The 14,048-nt window shown below is 38.9% G+C and overlaps 1 protein-coding gene across 1 annotated transcript in view; it reads right to left on the reverse strand.

Annotated features, from left to right (window-relative positions):
* LOC137993048 (prolow-density lipoprotein receptor-related protein 1-like) overlaps positions 1 to 14,048 on the reverse strand; it is a 93,001-nt gene that overhangs the window by 34,188 nt on the left and 44,765 nt on the right. Inside the window, exons 31-44 of the mRNA XM_068838704.1 lie at positions 13,089 to 13,205; positions 12,061 to 12,290; positions 10,934 to 11,118; positions 9,689 to 10,110; positions 8,961 to 9,098; positions 8,321 to 8,353; positions 7,669 to 8,010; positions 7,174 to 7,203; positions 6,036 to 6,377; positions 3,624 to 3,956; positions 3,109 to 3,508; positions 2,320 to 2,732; positions 1,008 to 1,121; positions 191 to 593 (exon numbers count right to left, since the gene is read on the reverse strand). Coding sequence (XP_068694805.1) covers positions 191 to 593; positions 1,008 to 1,121; positions 2,320 to 2,732; positions 3,109 to 3,508; positions 3,624 to 3,956; positions 6,036 to 6,377; positions 7,174 to 7,203; positions 7,669 to 8,010; positions 8,321 to 8,353; positions 8,961 to 9,098; positions 9,689 to 10,110; positions 10,934 to 11,118; positions 12,061 to 12,290; positions 13,089 to 13,205 — 3,502 coding nt within the window. The remainder of the gene's footprint in view (positions 1 to 190; positions 594 to 1,007; positions 1,122 to 2,319; positions 2,733 to 3,108; positions 3,509 to 3,623; positions 3,957 to 6,035; positions 6,378 to 7,173; positions 7,204 to 7,668; positions 8,011 to 8,320; positions 8,354 to 8,960; positions 9,099 to 9,688; positions 10,111 to 10,933; positions 11,119 to 12,060; positions 12,291 to 13,088; positions 13,206 to 14,048) is intronic.

Genomic DNA, 14,048 nt, shown 5'->3' on the forward strand with positions numbered 1-14,048 from the left:
GTTCTCCACTACTCTGCATCGATTTTTTTCCTCCTCTCCATAATAAACCAATTCATTTGCTGCACTTAATGTGATTTCCCTGTTACTGCGTATACAATCACGGTGACGCACTTGTTATAAATGGTTTGAGACCTTACCAAAGTAATTATCCTTAAGTCATAGGGGGAAAAAATATTTTCTGTTTTCTTACCCTCGTTTTGTATCCAAGGCGATGTCGGAAGGATAATGGCCCAAATTTTGAACCAACACCTTTGAATATTTACCATTAACGTTCGAAACCTCGATTGTCAGATTGCCTGAATTTATCCAATAAACATTTCCCGCCACGACATCGAGGGCCAGGCCAGAAGGTGAAGAAACCCCAGAACGAATGACTGTTTGGTTCACTCCATAAACAGAACTACGCTGAACTTCACCACGATGACTATCTGTCCAGTATATGTTATAATTGTATGGATCAAAATCTATTCCGTTAGGATATGTTAAGTTCTCTAACATCAAGTCTTTGATCGAAATTTCATCGGCAGTTAACGGAGAATAGCTGATTTTTTGGTAATAAGAGTCGGCAACGAATACGACATCACCCAAAATACCTAGAAGCAATAACAAAAATAATGAATGACAAGAAGGCTTTTGAGGCAAAACATACTGATGTATATCGATCTCTTTCTGAGGAATACATGAGATAAGAAGTCATTGAAATCTTATTTTTTATGATCCCTTGGTTAAAAAAAGGAACTTTATTTAAGTGTCTAGTAGTTCTAGCGCTGGAGCACTAATTGGGGAACCGGTAAATTGAAATTAACAATTAACGCAAATCAAGTCAAATGTTGGACCAAAATCTATCCCTTTTGGTTGCCGTAGCATTTTGCTATTTAAGTGCCTTAGGCAATGTAAAGTAATAACGCAATAAGAGCTCGGCGTCAAATCGATCTTCTGACAAGAATCGCATTGCCAACGCGTTCAGAGTGGCTTCGGAGGTTAAGTTGGGTACACACAAAACCTACACGTTGTTCCATCTGGTCCGATCTTCATTCCGATTCGGCATATACAACTTCTGCCGTTTGGCTTCGAGACACATATTTGAGAGCATCCTCCATTGTTGTAACATGCCGATTGTTCTGCAAAACAAATAATTAACAAAGAAGTAAATAGCTCAAGATGATTCCTATGTTAATAAATCCCCAGTTAAAACATATATCGCTTACAATGCGTATTTTTGATGAAAACGCCTTTTTTGGAATAGATGATACTGTATGTAGAGTGACTTCCATATAACATAACATGTAAATGAAAAGGCATAGTCGCCTTCTTCTTTCTCGGGTATCAATAGTAAATCCAGACGAAGGGAATTTGTTTGCAGGATACGTACAATTTTAATACTTCGTTCTCTTATTCAGGACCAGCCACGGAAATGACGCGATCGCAAGAGTGAACGAACCAACATTTTTTGTCATTTGAAAATTTGGTTTTATCAAAGGTGTTGATAAAGGTATAATTACCCCAGTGAACGATTTGGAAAGCTGACGTTTCAAGCGTTAGCCCTTTGTCAGAGCGAATAGGGGAATTTGGGTGTTGTTGGTTTTTATTAAGGTGTGGAGGAGCTTTGCCATTGGTGGAAATATGGTAGCATGAATTTGTGAACAACTTAATAGAATGAGAGGCGTTCACTGATTCCGTGAGGATAGAGTGAATCTAGTTGGAAGATGAATTTTTGTTCCAGATTTTTGCCGCTTTCTGTGTTCCCGTGGTATAAGGATAGGCCACAAATTGTCTTGTTGTGGTGGGACTGATGGCGCGACACTGGTTTATTGCATCTTTGTCACTTCTTTCTACATCTCGTAGGTGTTCGCGAAAGCGGTCCGCCAATATTCTCCCTGTTTCGCCTTTGCAGGTTTTCTTACATAGTGCGCAGGCAATGCAATATATGACATTTGCGGAGATACATGAAAAGTGGTCAGTGATTTTCACGGATCGATTCGGCTTCTCCACACCCTCATAAGAACCAACGACACCTACCATATTCTCCCTGACGAAGGGCCGACGCTCGAATCGTCAGCTTTCCAAATCGTTCACAGTGGTAATTAGACCTTTATCAACACGTTTGATAAAACCAAATTATCCTGTCTCACTCTCCCACCGACGCACCACCACAGTTTCTTTAGAAACTAGAAATTTGTTTTTTGGCATTTCTTTTCTTTCTAACCGAGGTCTTATTTATTAAGGACACCAACAGTGTTTTCTACAAAACACACTAAAAGATTCGACATAATTAGAAAGGTTTAATTGAGTGGCTGTTGAAAGCGTGCAAAGAGTTACCTGCTCCTTGAGACGCATTAGAGTTGAACGCGTATATACCAGATGGATTCCAGAATCCATCAACCATCATTTCCGGAATACTCCCACCAGTCGCCTTGGCCATAAATATAGCTCCTGAGAACTGTCCATCTCCATAAGCGGTCCATAAAAGAGTGTGGTTGTACACTGTTAGGAATCTAGGATGATGAGTGCCAGAGGAGAATGTGCGAACCTGGAGAGTCTCCAGTTCAATGTACCGTATCAGGTTATTGTACTGATCGGAAAAGAAGAGTCGCTTCCCCGGCTTATATAAAGCCACGTCAACCATGGTAGGTGCAGTTTTTGGGAAATTCGTAAGAACGATTTGGTTTTTACCATCCATATCTGCTTTATAGATTTTTACATCGGCACCAACCGATGAAAAGTACATGACTCTGGAAAGATCGAAAATACATACATGAATACTCATAGGTATTAAGCAACTAAATTTTAAAGCACAAATTCCGTATTGCCAAATTTCAGAGACCGGTAGCTGCTATCATACTTGAGCCATACAATAAACCGAACAATAGAATGCGCCCTCTAAATTGGAGAATAATGGCCAACCTCCTATCAGAGGGATAAGATAATGATGTTTATTCTACCTGGACAATTGATGCACTTCAAACAAGTCTGAAATGATATCGTGTATTAAAAGCCGGTTAATGTTTCAATTTAGATTGTTTGATTTCAAAGTTGAAAAAACCAAGGCTCTATGAGAGTGATCAAAAGATTTACTTGTTAAGAGTTGCCGTGACACTGAAAGCTTACCCTGAAAAGCTATCCAAAGCAATTCCTTGAGGCGAATCGACGTCCATTAAGTCTGCTAGGTAAGAACCGTTTATGGCAATAACTCGAATTTTGTTTCCGCCTTCTTCCGCAACGTAGATATTTCTTGAAACGATGTCAATATCGAGACCCATCGGCTGTCTCATCGGCCTTGGTAGCACATACTGAGGAAGGCTATCGTTTAGGTGGGACTTTCGAATGTTTCCATTTGTATCGGTCCAGTACATTAGTTTTTCAAATGGGTCATACGATACCCCGACTGGAGAATAAAATAAGTCAAGTGGTAGCATCGGTGGAGTTGCATGCTGCTGGAAAGGCAATGACATCACGTAGCACAATCTGCGACCTTCCTCACAAGCAAGTAAGAAATCATTGGAAACAGCTGCAATAGAACATTCTCATTACTTAGTGGAGTTGATATGATGATAAGTGTCGGCTAGGTCGCCATATATTAAAATAAATCCAAAAATCATCATTTCAAAGAGGTTTAAACTTACGGAGATTTTCAGCAGTCATATTTGAGCAAATGACAGATGCATCTTCATAGTGGATACAGTTGTGGTCATTCCATCCATTATGTGGACAATTCACAACGGAGCTTTCATTGCCAAGACAATGCACGTTATCCAGCCATATATGTCCATTTCCAACGCCAAACAAGCTGAGCATCGGAGCAAGATGAGCTCTTCGCTGACCAAGTTGACGACAAACCACTTGTGCGTCATTAAGATCCCAGTAATCATCGCAGACAGTTCCCCAGTATCCATCGTGAAATATCTCTAGTCTTCCCTCTCCGGGTCTATAGCCATCAGCTAGCCTCACAATTTGATCTATAAAACAGAGTTTAAAATGTAAGTACGCTGTTTTGCGTCATCGTTGTCTCAAGTAAGGAGGAAAAAAAAAAGATCGTAAATGGTCGGAGTATTTTAGTCTCGAAGCAGGTCGAATATCTTCATGTGCAGAGGCACTTTCTTGCATTATAAATTTCTATTTTAAAGAGCTGATTTAACTAAATATTTGGGTTGAGGAAATTAAGTAAGTAAGTAAGGAAAATAATGAAAAAGCTGAAAATAACGCCTCGGTCTATAGAATAGTGAGAATTTAAAAAAAAACTCTTCTTTTCGAGTTGCGATCAATAATGGCAACAACGGCCTACAGGGACGGTGGAGTGTATTTTGAATTGGGGGTTGGGGGGGGGGGGGGGGAGGGGGACAACCAAGGGACAGAGACACCAACTTGTAGGGGGTTGTGGGGGAATTCTCCAGCAGATTTTTTGAAATCTTGAAGCTACTTTCAGCATTGTCGACGATATATCAAAAAATTAAACGTGGATCTTCGGTAAAATGCAAGATTTTTTTTACTTCTTATTTGCTACTTGATACATACATAACTTAAGGGCCTACTGTCGTGTTTTTTGGGGTGCGTTGCTAAGGATGTAATGGTTAAGTAATTTGAGAGAATTTGGCATTCTTTTGGTCAGTTTCCAATTTTTGTAAACCAATGACCCTAAATATGACGTCATCATGCCACGCCCATGGTCACGTGGCCAATAAAAGAAAACTCTAAATTTGTCCACGTGCTACACAATTTGGGTATTTAAACAGGGATTTGATAATTTGTATTTGTTTTAGCATCCAGCCAAGCATGGTTTTCTTTTTATCTTGAAAAATGTTCTTTTTAAAGAGATAAACGATACTGAAATACCCATAACATTTTCAAAAAAGATGATTTGAAAAAAATCAATGCTTAGCTATATTCTGCATTTGGGAGTGAAACGTGCCACATAAAAGAAAATTATGTTTATTTAAAGACTGCCGGAAATTTAGCTTTCTCTCAAACCGGAATTCATTTCGTTTACGCATGCACAGTTAATCTGAGAATGAGCGCGAGGAAGGGCTTGGAAAAACGTTCGATGCAAGTGTGTCAGCTCTCCGGAAGTAACGTTTCACGTTCTTAGCAACACGCGAAAAATCCGTCTGTGGGCCCCGAATACACATATTCCAGCCTTACGTATACTTAAACTAATACTTGATAATAGTATTTATTATATCTCTCAGATAGTACGCGCGCCGTAATTGGCTAAATTAGCGGGCCGTATTCTACAGCACGGCCCGCTGTACAGCCCGCTAAATTTAAAATTTCGACAAAACATCATCTAGCGAGTTTTTCATGTCATTTCTGTTGCATAAACATGTACTGAAAAGTGTTTGAATCTTGCAAGCAACTATTTCAAACTTAACAGCCAAGAAGATTTAATTTTTGGGATTTTGGCACGGCATTCTTTGTGGTAGTTGAACCTTCCGCTTCACTTTGACTAGTTTCCTTGCCCGCGCGCCCGTTAACCTCAGAGATATAATAAATATCTTCGCGCTTGGGCCATAAATCAACGGGAAAAAACTCGGTCCGTAACTTTCAGTAGGACCTCGAACTCGATTAGTAAGAGGTATATATACCTAATAATAATATACTTTGCTCAAATATTTTTGTCTTAATGCTTTGCTCATTTTGTATTGTTTTTCCCTCTGTTTTTTTTTTTTTTTGCTTTTTTTTATGTTTTATGAGTGTTTTGATTATTTTAATTTGTTTTTTATTTTTTATTTTTTTGCCAGCCCTCCCGGTTCCGCCGTCCCTGGCCTAATAACAATTTCCACATATGTGAAAAAAGATATATAAATTTGAATACCGAATGCGGCTTGAAGCAATTAACCGAGGGAAGGTGCCCCGCCTCCCACCAGTGACTAACTCGATTAAGGTAAGAGGTAAGAGTTTGAAACGACCGCCAACCATGTTTAGAGAGGGATGTACAGTTTGAAGATATCCCTCTCTCGAACCATCTTATATGTGTGGTCAAGATTTCAGTGTCCTCTAAAGACATTATTTTCTGGCGTATGCTCATGCATATGTTCTACCTGGAGCTGCCGGTGGAGTAAACTTGCAGACCACTCCGATGTCTTCCCCGTGATAGCAATTGTGACTTCCCCATCCGCCATGACGACATTCCGCAATACTTTCTTCATTCCCAGTGCAGTGAACATCATCCAACCAGATTTGGTCGGGTGTTGACCAGTCAACATACCACGAGCAACAATGAGTGCTCCAAGCTCCTTCGGAATAACCCAGCATGCGACAAATAACATCTGCCTCTTCTATTCCCCAGTAATCATCGCATATCGTTCCCCAGGTGCCATTCAAGTACAATTCAACTCGTCCTTGGTTCGATGTTGGGCCGTCTCTCAAACGAACTCTAAGCTCTGAAATAGTTTAAGTGACGAAAGAGCGATTAAAATTAATGAACATCCCCTTAGTAATCTTTGAGAGGTGACGCTTTGGATTTCATTTAATATTATGGTTTACTTGATGCTCATGTTTTTGCCACTATCTCACTTCTTTCTATGAAAATGAACATGTTGAAACCAGTAATCGTGTAAATTGTTGCACCAAACAAATCGAAATTGAATGGGCGTCACTATGATGATGATGATGATTATTATTTTTGGAGAGCCTAACGGTCCTCTAGGCTGTGTTCATCGGAAATATAAGAGTTAGGCAGTAGGCTAAACAAGAGAGGAATTTGCACAGAATACCGAATGCAGACGCTTCTTTCATGCAACCCAGTGTCCCTACAACGCCGTCCATTTTTACAGGCGAGAAACTCCATGTCTAGGTCTTTGTATCGATCGATTTTTTCCCTTATATTTCTTATTTTTCCCATGGGACCGCGATGTCTGTTATTGGGATGATTTCTGCTGTTTTGTCAACCACAATATTGACTGGGCGACATTGGTGAATGACATAATCTGTGAATATAGTAATCACTGAAGACTGAGACATCACAGCCACAGTCTCATCAACGTTTAACCGTCTCATCTTTGGCCCGGCCTGCATTGTCTGAATTTAGGGAAATCACAAGTGTATGATGGACTTTGAGCTTTGATAGTTCATGTGCACAGTGTTTGATCCTGAGCGTAGATTTAAATATTATTATTATTATTATTATTATTTTATTTTTATCTTTTTTTTTTGGATGGAGCAGAGGTTTCAACTTGCCTGGATGAGGTCCTGGGGCTAATGTTGGACCTATAAGTAGAAAACCAAAAGAAATCAGCATTTAGAAATATTGTTTTCGGTTTTGTTTATTCACCATGCGCCCCTAGTTTAAGCAATTGCCAAGTTATGTAATTTGGGATGTTGTAGAGACAGCCAGTATTTTTCAAATTGGTATGGCTTGTTTTAGCTTGTTTGAAAAATTAAATCATTACGAGAACACTAATTATTCTTTTCTACGAATACGGCTCTACTAAAGTTAACTATAACATCTGCGTATATCACGTTTTAAGAGGATACCCTCATATCTATTTTTTCCGTCTGCTTTTTGAGAGGGGTTTTCTTTTCTGTCCATGATACGACTAATTATTTAGGCCGAAAAAATAGGGGAGAGGCTGAACGAAATGAGATCTATCTACAGCCAGGGATGGTAGTCAGATTACGACATTTGGTTGCAGAAGAGATCAACTTGTTGTTACACTATGACCAACGCTTTACCTTCCGTGGGTGGTATCGAACCGTTGTAGCAAATAACTCCGGCGTCCTCATAATGACTGCAATCATGCATATCCCACCCACGGTATCTGCAAGCCGCAATGCTTTCTTCATCACCACGGCACTTGACATTGTCCAACCAAATTGGGTACGAAGCATTTCCTTCTCCAAAATATGCCTGTCTGACAGCGTATTGAGCTCCGGTGAAATTCAGCATCCTGCATACAACTGTAGCTTCCCTGAATCCCCAGTGATCGTCACACACCGTTCCCCACTGCCCTTGGTGATATATTTCAACGCGGCCTTCATTAGACGAGTTGGAGCCTCTAAGACGCACCATGATATCTGGAAGAAGGGCAAATTTAATTATGCATTGCTTCAAAACCGTTAAGTAACGCATAAGTACTTCGGGTTTTCCGAGTTTTATTTACATGACCTCATCATTCGCTGCAACCTTTATACTAATGCAAGGAGATGACTATACACCTCTGACTGTCCTTTAATTTCATTTTCTCGGAAATTTTTCTCTCACTGACAACATTAAGGTCTTGTAATTTGATATTAATCTCAGACTTTCATATCTTTCATACATCTGATAAGTTAGGCGGATCACTGCAGTTTCATACCGATATTCTTCAATTTATAACCGGCTTACCTGGTATTGGGGGAGGTGGAGTCGGTTGGGTCACTGCAGATGAAAATAACACAAAGGAAAGAAAAATAAAATAAAGGAGTGGCACCAGGAAGACTCGGAGCAACCAAAAAAAGGTGATCGTTCAATCATATTAGGGTAGCTTTATGAGTCAACAAGTATACAACTTTGTTCAGTACATTTGAGCCCTAAGAATTAAGTTCCCTGGCTCATAACAAATAGAGCCCTCATAACTTCCGAGTCCGCATAACAAATAGTCTCGGCGGCGGAGAAAACGAGTCCCGTTTTTACGAGCCAATTTGAAGGTTTTAACGGCGAGTAACACAACTGATCATGACAACATAGAAAATGGCCCCAAGTCATAATCGTTCCACCCGCTTTGGCCCCAATGGCTGTGGATTTTCTGGTGATGTCAAATTGCCATTTTATTTCATAATTAATTCTTGCCGGGCAATACACCTACTTGACACAAATGCGGGAAGTGCATGCAATTTGCAATTAAAGACGTCTTCCATTAGGGACAAGGAAAACGCATGTAAGCTTCTCTTAGATACTTGGAAAAGGCATTTAAGAGGCCCCTCTTGCCTGATTACAATAACGTTATCTTTCATACAATCAAGTGAAGTATAAATTTATGTTTTACCAGCACTGCATGTCCTTTGGTCATTCAGCAGTGATGCACCATTCGGGCATGCGCACTTGAATTCACCATTTGGAGCCAGAAGGCAAAGATGACTGCAGCCACCGTTGTTTATAAGACATGTGTGCACACTTCCATATTCTAAATCATGGAGAAATGATTGATGCTTTACTTTTCGTGTTGTAAACATTACAAACAAAAGGTAGCATGCTTCTAAGGTTTTAATTTCAGGGCGAATTTCTAAAGAAGAATTGTTGACCAGGGAAACTCAACTGAAGAGTTTGTAGATATCAACATAAGTACATATTTGGTATGCACAAAGATAAAAAAGAAATGATGGTCTATGTGTTTCCGCCAGCCTCACTTGTATGAATCGATACTAGGCATCACTATACAGAGAAATCAGTAGACTGCATATAGAAGAATATTTTGGCCTTTTTCACTGCCAATAAAATGGTACCCTAAGGGCATGGCTTTAAAAGAGAGAAAGAACTCATGAGCTGTCTTGCCTCCTTGAGATAAGCCCTTTGAAATAAAAAAAATAAGATAATATGATTGTTGTAAGCTATTAAAAAAAGAAAAGAAAAATAAAAGGCTGGATGGTCGAAAAGAATACTGAATCTATAAAAAAGGGATCAAATATGACAATTCAGTAAACAATGTTTCAATACGGATGTTTCTGTCTTTAATATTATAATTGTAGACTCAGTTTTTGCATATACTACAATTACCAATTGGTTGTCTTGACTCATGAGCGACCACTGCTCCCGTCAAAAAGACATCAGTGAGATGCCCAAAATTGAACATCAAGAGAGGCCGTGTTTTGTTGATCCACTGAATACTTTGGCTGTTCCAGTCAACCCAATAAAGATTGTCACCATATAAGGCAAGATCAGCAGGAAAAATGTTCTCGCCGATGAAATGTATAGTGTCAACGTTAGTTCCATTTAAGTCTGCAGTATCGATGTAATTATCATATGCATCCATCCAGTAAATGCGTTCGGCTTCATAGTCGATGACCACACTCATGGGGGTGAACACATAGTACCAACTATAGCCCAAGGGAAAGAAATTTTCTTCTCGATTTTCGCCAGTTAACTCGGCTCGCTCTATTTTTGGATCTATTAAACCCCAGTCAGTCCAGAACATGTACCTTGAAGTAAGAAACAATGGAGTTAACAACACTGAATATTAAAAAAAGAACAGTAGCATAAATTCTCTTTCTCATTTATCCAAAGTAATGTGTGGGAAAACGAACGAATGAATGAATGAATGAATAAAATTAATGATAAATAATGATCAGATGAATTGTATAGATAGGATGCTGGTTAGATGAATATCAATAATTGAATAGACGCACGGCGACCATTTTGATTTCTATTTTTTCAAATAGGTATTAAGAGATGCCCAGGGGGAAAATACATATTAATTCGCCCCTTGAGCATCCCATGAGATCTTCCAAAAAAAGGGAATCAAAATGGCCACCATATTTGCAAAAAGAGGTTTATATGCTTCCATTCTGCTTATGCATAATCTATGTATGGGGTGTGCCATGATGGTTTCTTCATTAATGATCGATTTTCGAGGTAATATTATTGTTAATCTGATGCAGGTATTAACTCTACAGAGTCGGTCTTCACATAACCAATTTATCATTTGAAAGTGGGGTAATACATTTTAATTAAATTGCCAACTGTAATAAGCGTTGAGGCACTTATTGAAGACCCTGTACTGGAATGGAATCAAATCAAATAAATAATATCAAATCAGTGATTGTATTTTAAGGAGAGAGGAAAACCAGAATACCCGGAGAAAAACACTCGAAGCAGAGCCGACAACCAACGAACTCAACCCAGATGGGATGGCAAGTCTGGTAATGGAACCTAGGCGACAATGGCCGCTGCGCCATCCCTGAGTCCCTTATCATAAGTCAGTAAATTGGTAGATAATTGGCAATAAAAGATAATATAACTTACCCGGACTTTGGATCCACCGCAATTCCACGTGGGTTGTACATGTTTGCATAAAACAATGTCTTTCTGTAGCTTCCGTCAGCATTCGCCACTTCGAGTCTTTCATAAATGTAATCTGTAAAGTATATCTTGCGAGTTACCCACTCGTAGGCCAATCCATCCACTTGACCAAGGTCATCGACGATTACCTGTGGGAATGAGAACGATTGAATAACTGACACCTTTGGTGCCTTTTCTGTTTCTAAGAATAAAATGTTATAATTATCTGTATATTGTGTTAAAAAGGGGTCGGAGTCATCTTTATACATTAATTGGAATCGTAGTAACTGTCTTAATTTAATAAAAAAATCGATTGAATTACGAGCATATTTCGTTTTGTCCATAAACCACAATGCTTCCCGAAGGTATTACTGGTTCAAAAAGGAATACTGCAATAACGTTTGATGATCAAGGAAGAACACGACTAGGAGAAGAGACAACACGTCAGTAACCTTGAAGCTATTTACTCTGATACCAACGAAGGTCACTAGAAAGATGCTGATTGGTTTTTAAGAGAAGGCAATTAGCTTATGCTTTGTGTTAGGTTTGAGTTAGAAGATCCTGCATCAAGCATGACGCATGAAGCAGCTAGAGCTCTCTGATAGTCACCGTTGGCCGTTAAGTCTGAAAGTTTGATGCACAAGGTGTCTCTCTCTCTCTCTCTCTGTCTCGACTGTCTGACGCCGGTTCATCTCCGTTCGGTCGTCATCTGATCTCTCTGCCTTCGAAGTGTGTCCCGAAACAAATAAAATGTTCTGATTATTTTCGCAAATGTTTATATCATAATAACATGAGTGACAAATTACTTCTTAATTTTGGCGCCAAATTTACACGCTAATTTATAATTTTACGTGTGGAATTACAATATTGCCATGGTAACTTTTCCTAAGTGCCAAAGTGACGTTCAGGTTTGAAAATTAAGGAGTCATTTGTTACCCATGATATTAATAGCTAATTAAATGGTATACTCGTGAAACTAGGAAATAATTTCACTTGCGTTTTGTCCAAAATCAAATAACTTCCCTGGCGTCAAATTATTCCCTAATTTTACTCGTCACTATTTGATTACCCATACAAATACCCGGCTATACCTCAACTTCACCAGTGTCAAGACTCATCCTGTTAATTGTCCACTGGGCATGGTCACTCCAGAAAATTATTCTCTCGCGGAGGTCAATGTCAATGGCTCCAGCATCCGCAAGACCTGTCTTCACGGTCTTCACATTGACGTAGGTGTGATTGTATGTCTTCATGTTAATGCACTTGATGTTGTTTTGGTCAATGAAGTACATACTTGGTTCGTCGGAGCAACCGTATTCATCTGAACAATTGGAAAAGGGAAAATATAAAATATATCAAAACAATGATAATGCGTGTTGAAGTAACTAGATAAAAGAGGGTAGACAGTAAAACTCCGTGTCATTCAATACTGATTTCGGTATCATTTTTTTGTTTCTTAACAAACCAACATAAGAAATCATATAACCATAAGTAAGAAATCAAGAGCTGGGTGAAAGTAATGTTACGCAATACCCACTGCCCCATGATGTTGGCGTTGAAGAAGATGCATTTGTATGTACTGACTACCTTTGAAGGTCGAGTTTGTAGCTTTTAAATTTTAAGAAATGTGAATAGGAATGAAATATCCAGAGAGGTTATTTGTTGGCTTGCTGAGTTTAAATGTATCAATGGGCTTTTTGCCTCAAAAAGTAATATTTGACTTGATTTGCGTTAATTGTTAATTTCAGTTTACAGTGTCCTCCCTAATTAGTGCTACAGGGCTGAACGACTAGACGTTTACCGGTTAGGGTTAGTAAATAAAAGTTCCTTTTCTTTCCTTTCCTTTTAGATATATCATCGAATTCCCATGACTGACATAAAAACCAATTTATGTCAATCAGTAAGGAGAACTAATATTGAGATATTCGGAATGAAAGGGGTAAGATTTTTATTAAAAACGTCAACAGTTTTCGTACAACTCCAACGTAGTCACTGGAAAGTTGGTTCAAATTTCTTAATGCAAACAAGAGAAGTTGTAAAGCCCTTTTTACAAAATGACAATCTTATAACCGTCAAATCTATACTGTTTTTCTTGCTAAAACTCTGCAGTGGAGCTCACCAGGCACATGGACGCTCTCAACACAACTGCCATCGTTGTCGTCAGGACATGCGCATCTATAACCTCCTGGTTTTATTAGACAAATATGACTACAAATGTCAACACAAGGATGAGGAGCTGAAAAAGAAAAAAAAACCCTAAATGTTGCTGTACATTACACTGATTCAGAAGAAGTTGCGATTCTACGAGCGAAAAAAGCAAGAAAATCCGAGCGAAATCGAGAAAACTCGATGAAGATGCGATGCTGTGCAAGACCTTGTGGTCAGACAGACGCAGGCTCATCACATAAACATTTCTTGCCTTTTCCCCTACTTCTAAACATCGGAATCGATCCAAACTTTCCTCCAAAATTTTTTTTTGGCTTTATTGAAAGAGAAATTTTGCTTTCCGGCGAAAATGTTTTTAGTTAAGCAACGCTTAACGCAATCATTTACCACATAAGGTCAAACTAAGGTATATGAGCTGATAACCTAGATCAAGTGAACCAATCAGAGCACGCGAAATGCATTATCCGAGGTTAAGAATTCAATGACAGAAATTATCCATTGGTCCTGGAGCCTGAAGATTTAAGGAAACTTTTTCCGTAGCTCGTTTGTCGAGAGATGATAGCGAGTTTTGAACCTGTGTTGGAAAGTAAATTGTTCGTAATTAAGCAACGAAAGATGAGAAATATACCAGAGATAAAACTAGCCCCAGATGGTTGAAATTTGTATGTCTTTCCAGACCAACAACGACGGAATGTTTAAGTAACAACAAACTACAGAGCTACCACTTAACATTTTTAGTGTTCGAACACCCTCCAGTTTCTTTCGGGAATTTTCCTTTTATTAAGGGAAATATCTGCAAAATGCCAATTAAAACATTAACGCTAGTGATATTGAAGGGTTCTTTTTATAACATGGAGTGAGTAGGTTTTAAACATCTTTAGTTCTTAACGTAACAGGAAAGTACTTTTACCTT

The sequence above is a fragment of the Montipora foliosa genome, chromosome 2 (assembly GCF_036669935.1).
Source record: "Montipora foliosa isolate CH-2021 chromosome 2, ASM3666993v2, whole genome shotgun sequence".
NCBI classification, from domain to species: domain Eukaryota; kingdom Metazoa; phylum Cnidaria; class Anthozoa; order Scleractinia; family Acroporidae; genus Montipora; species Montipora foliosa.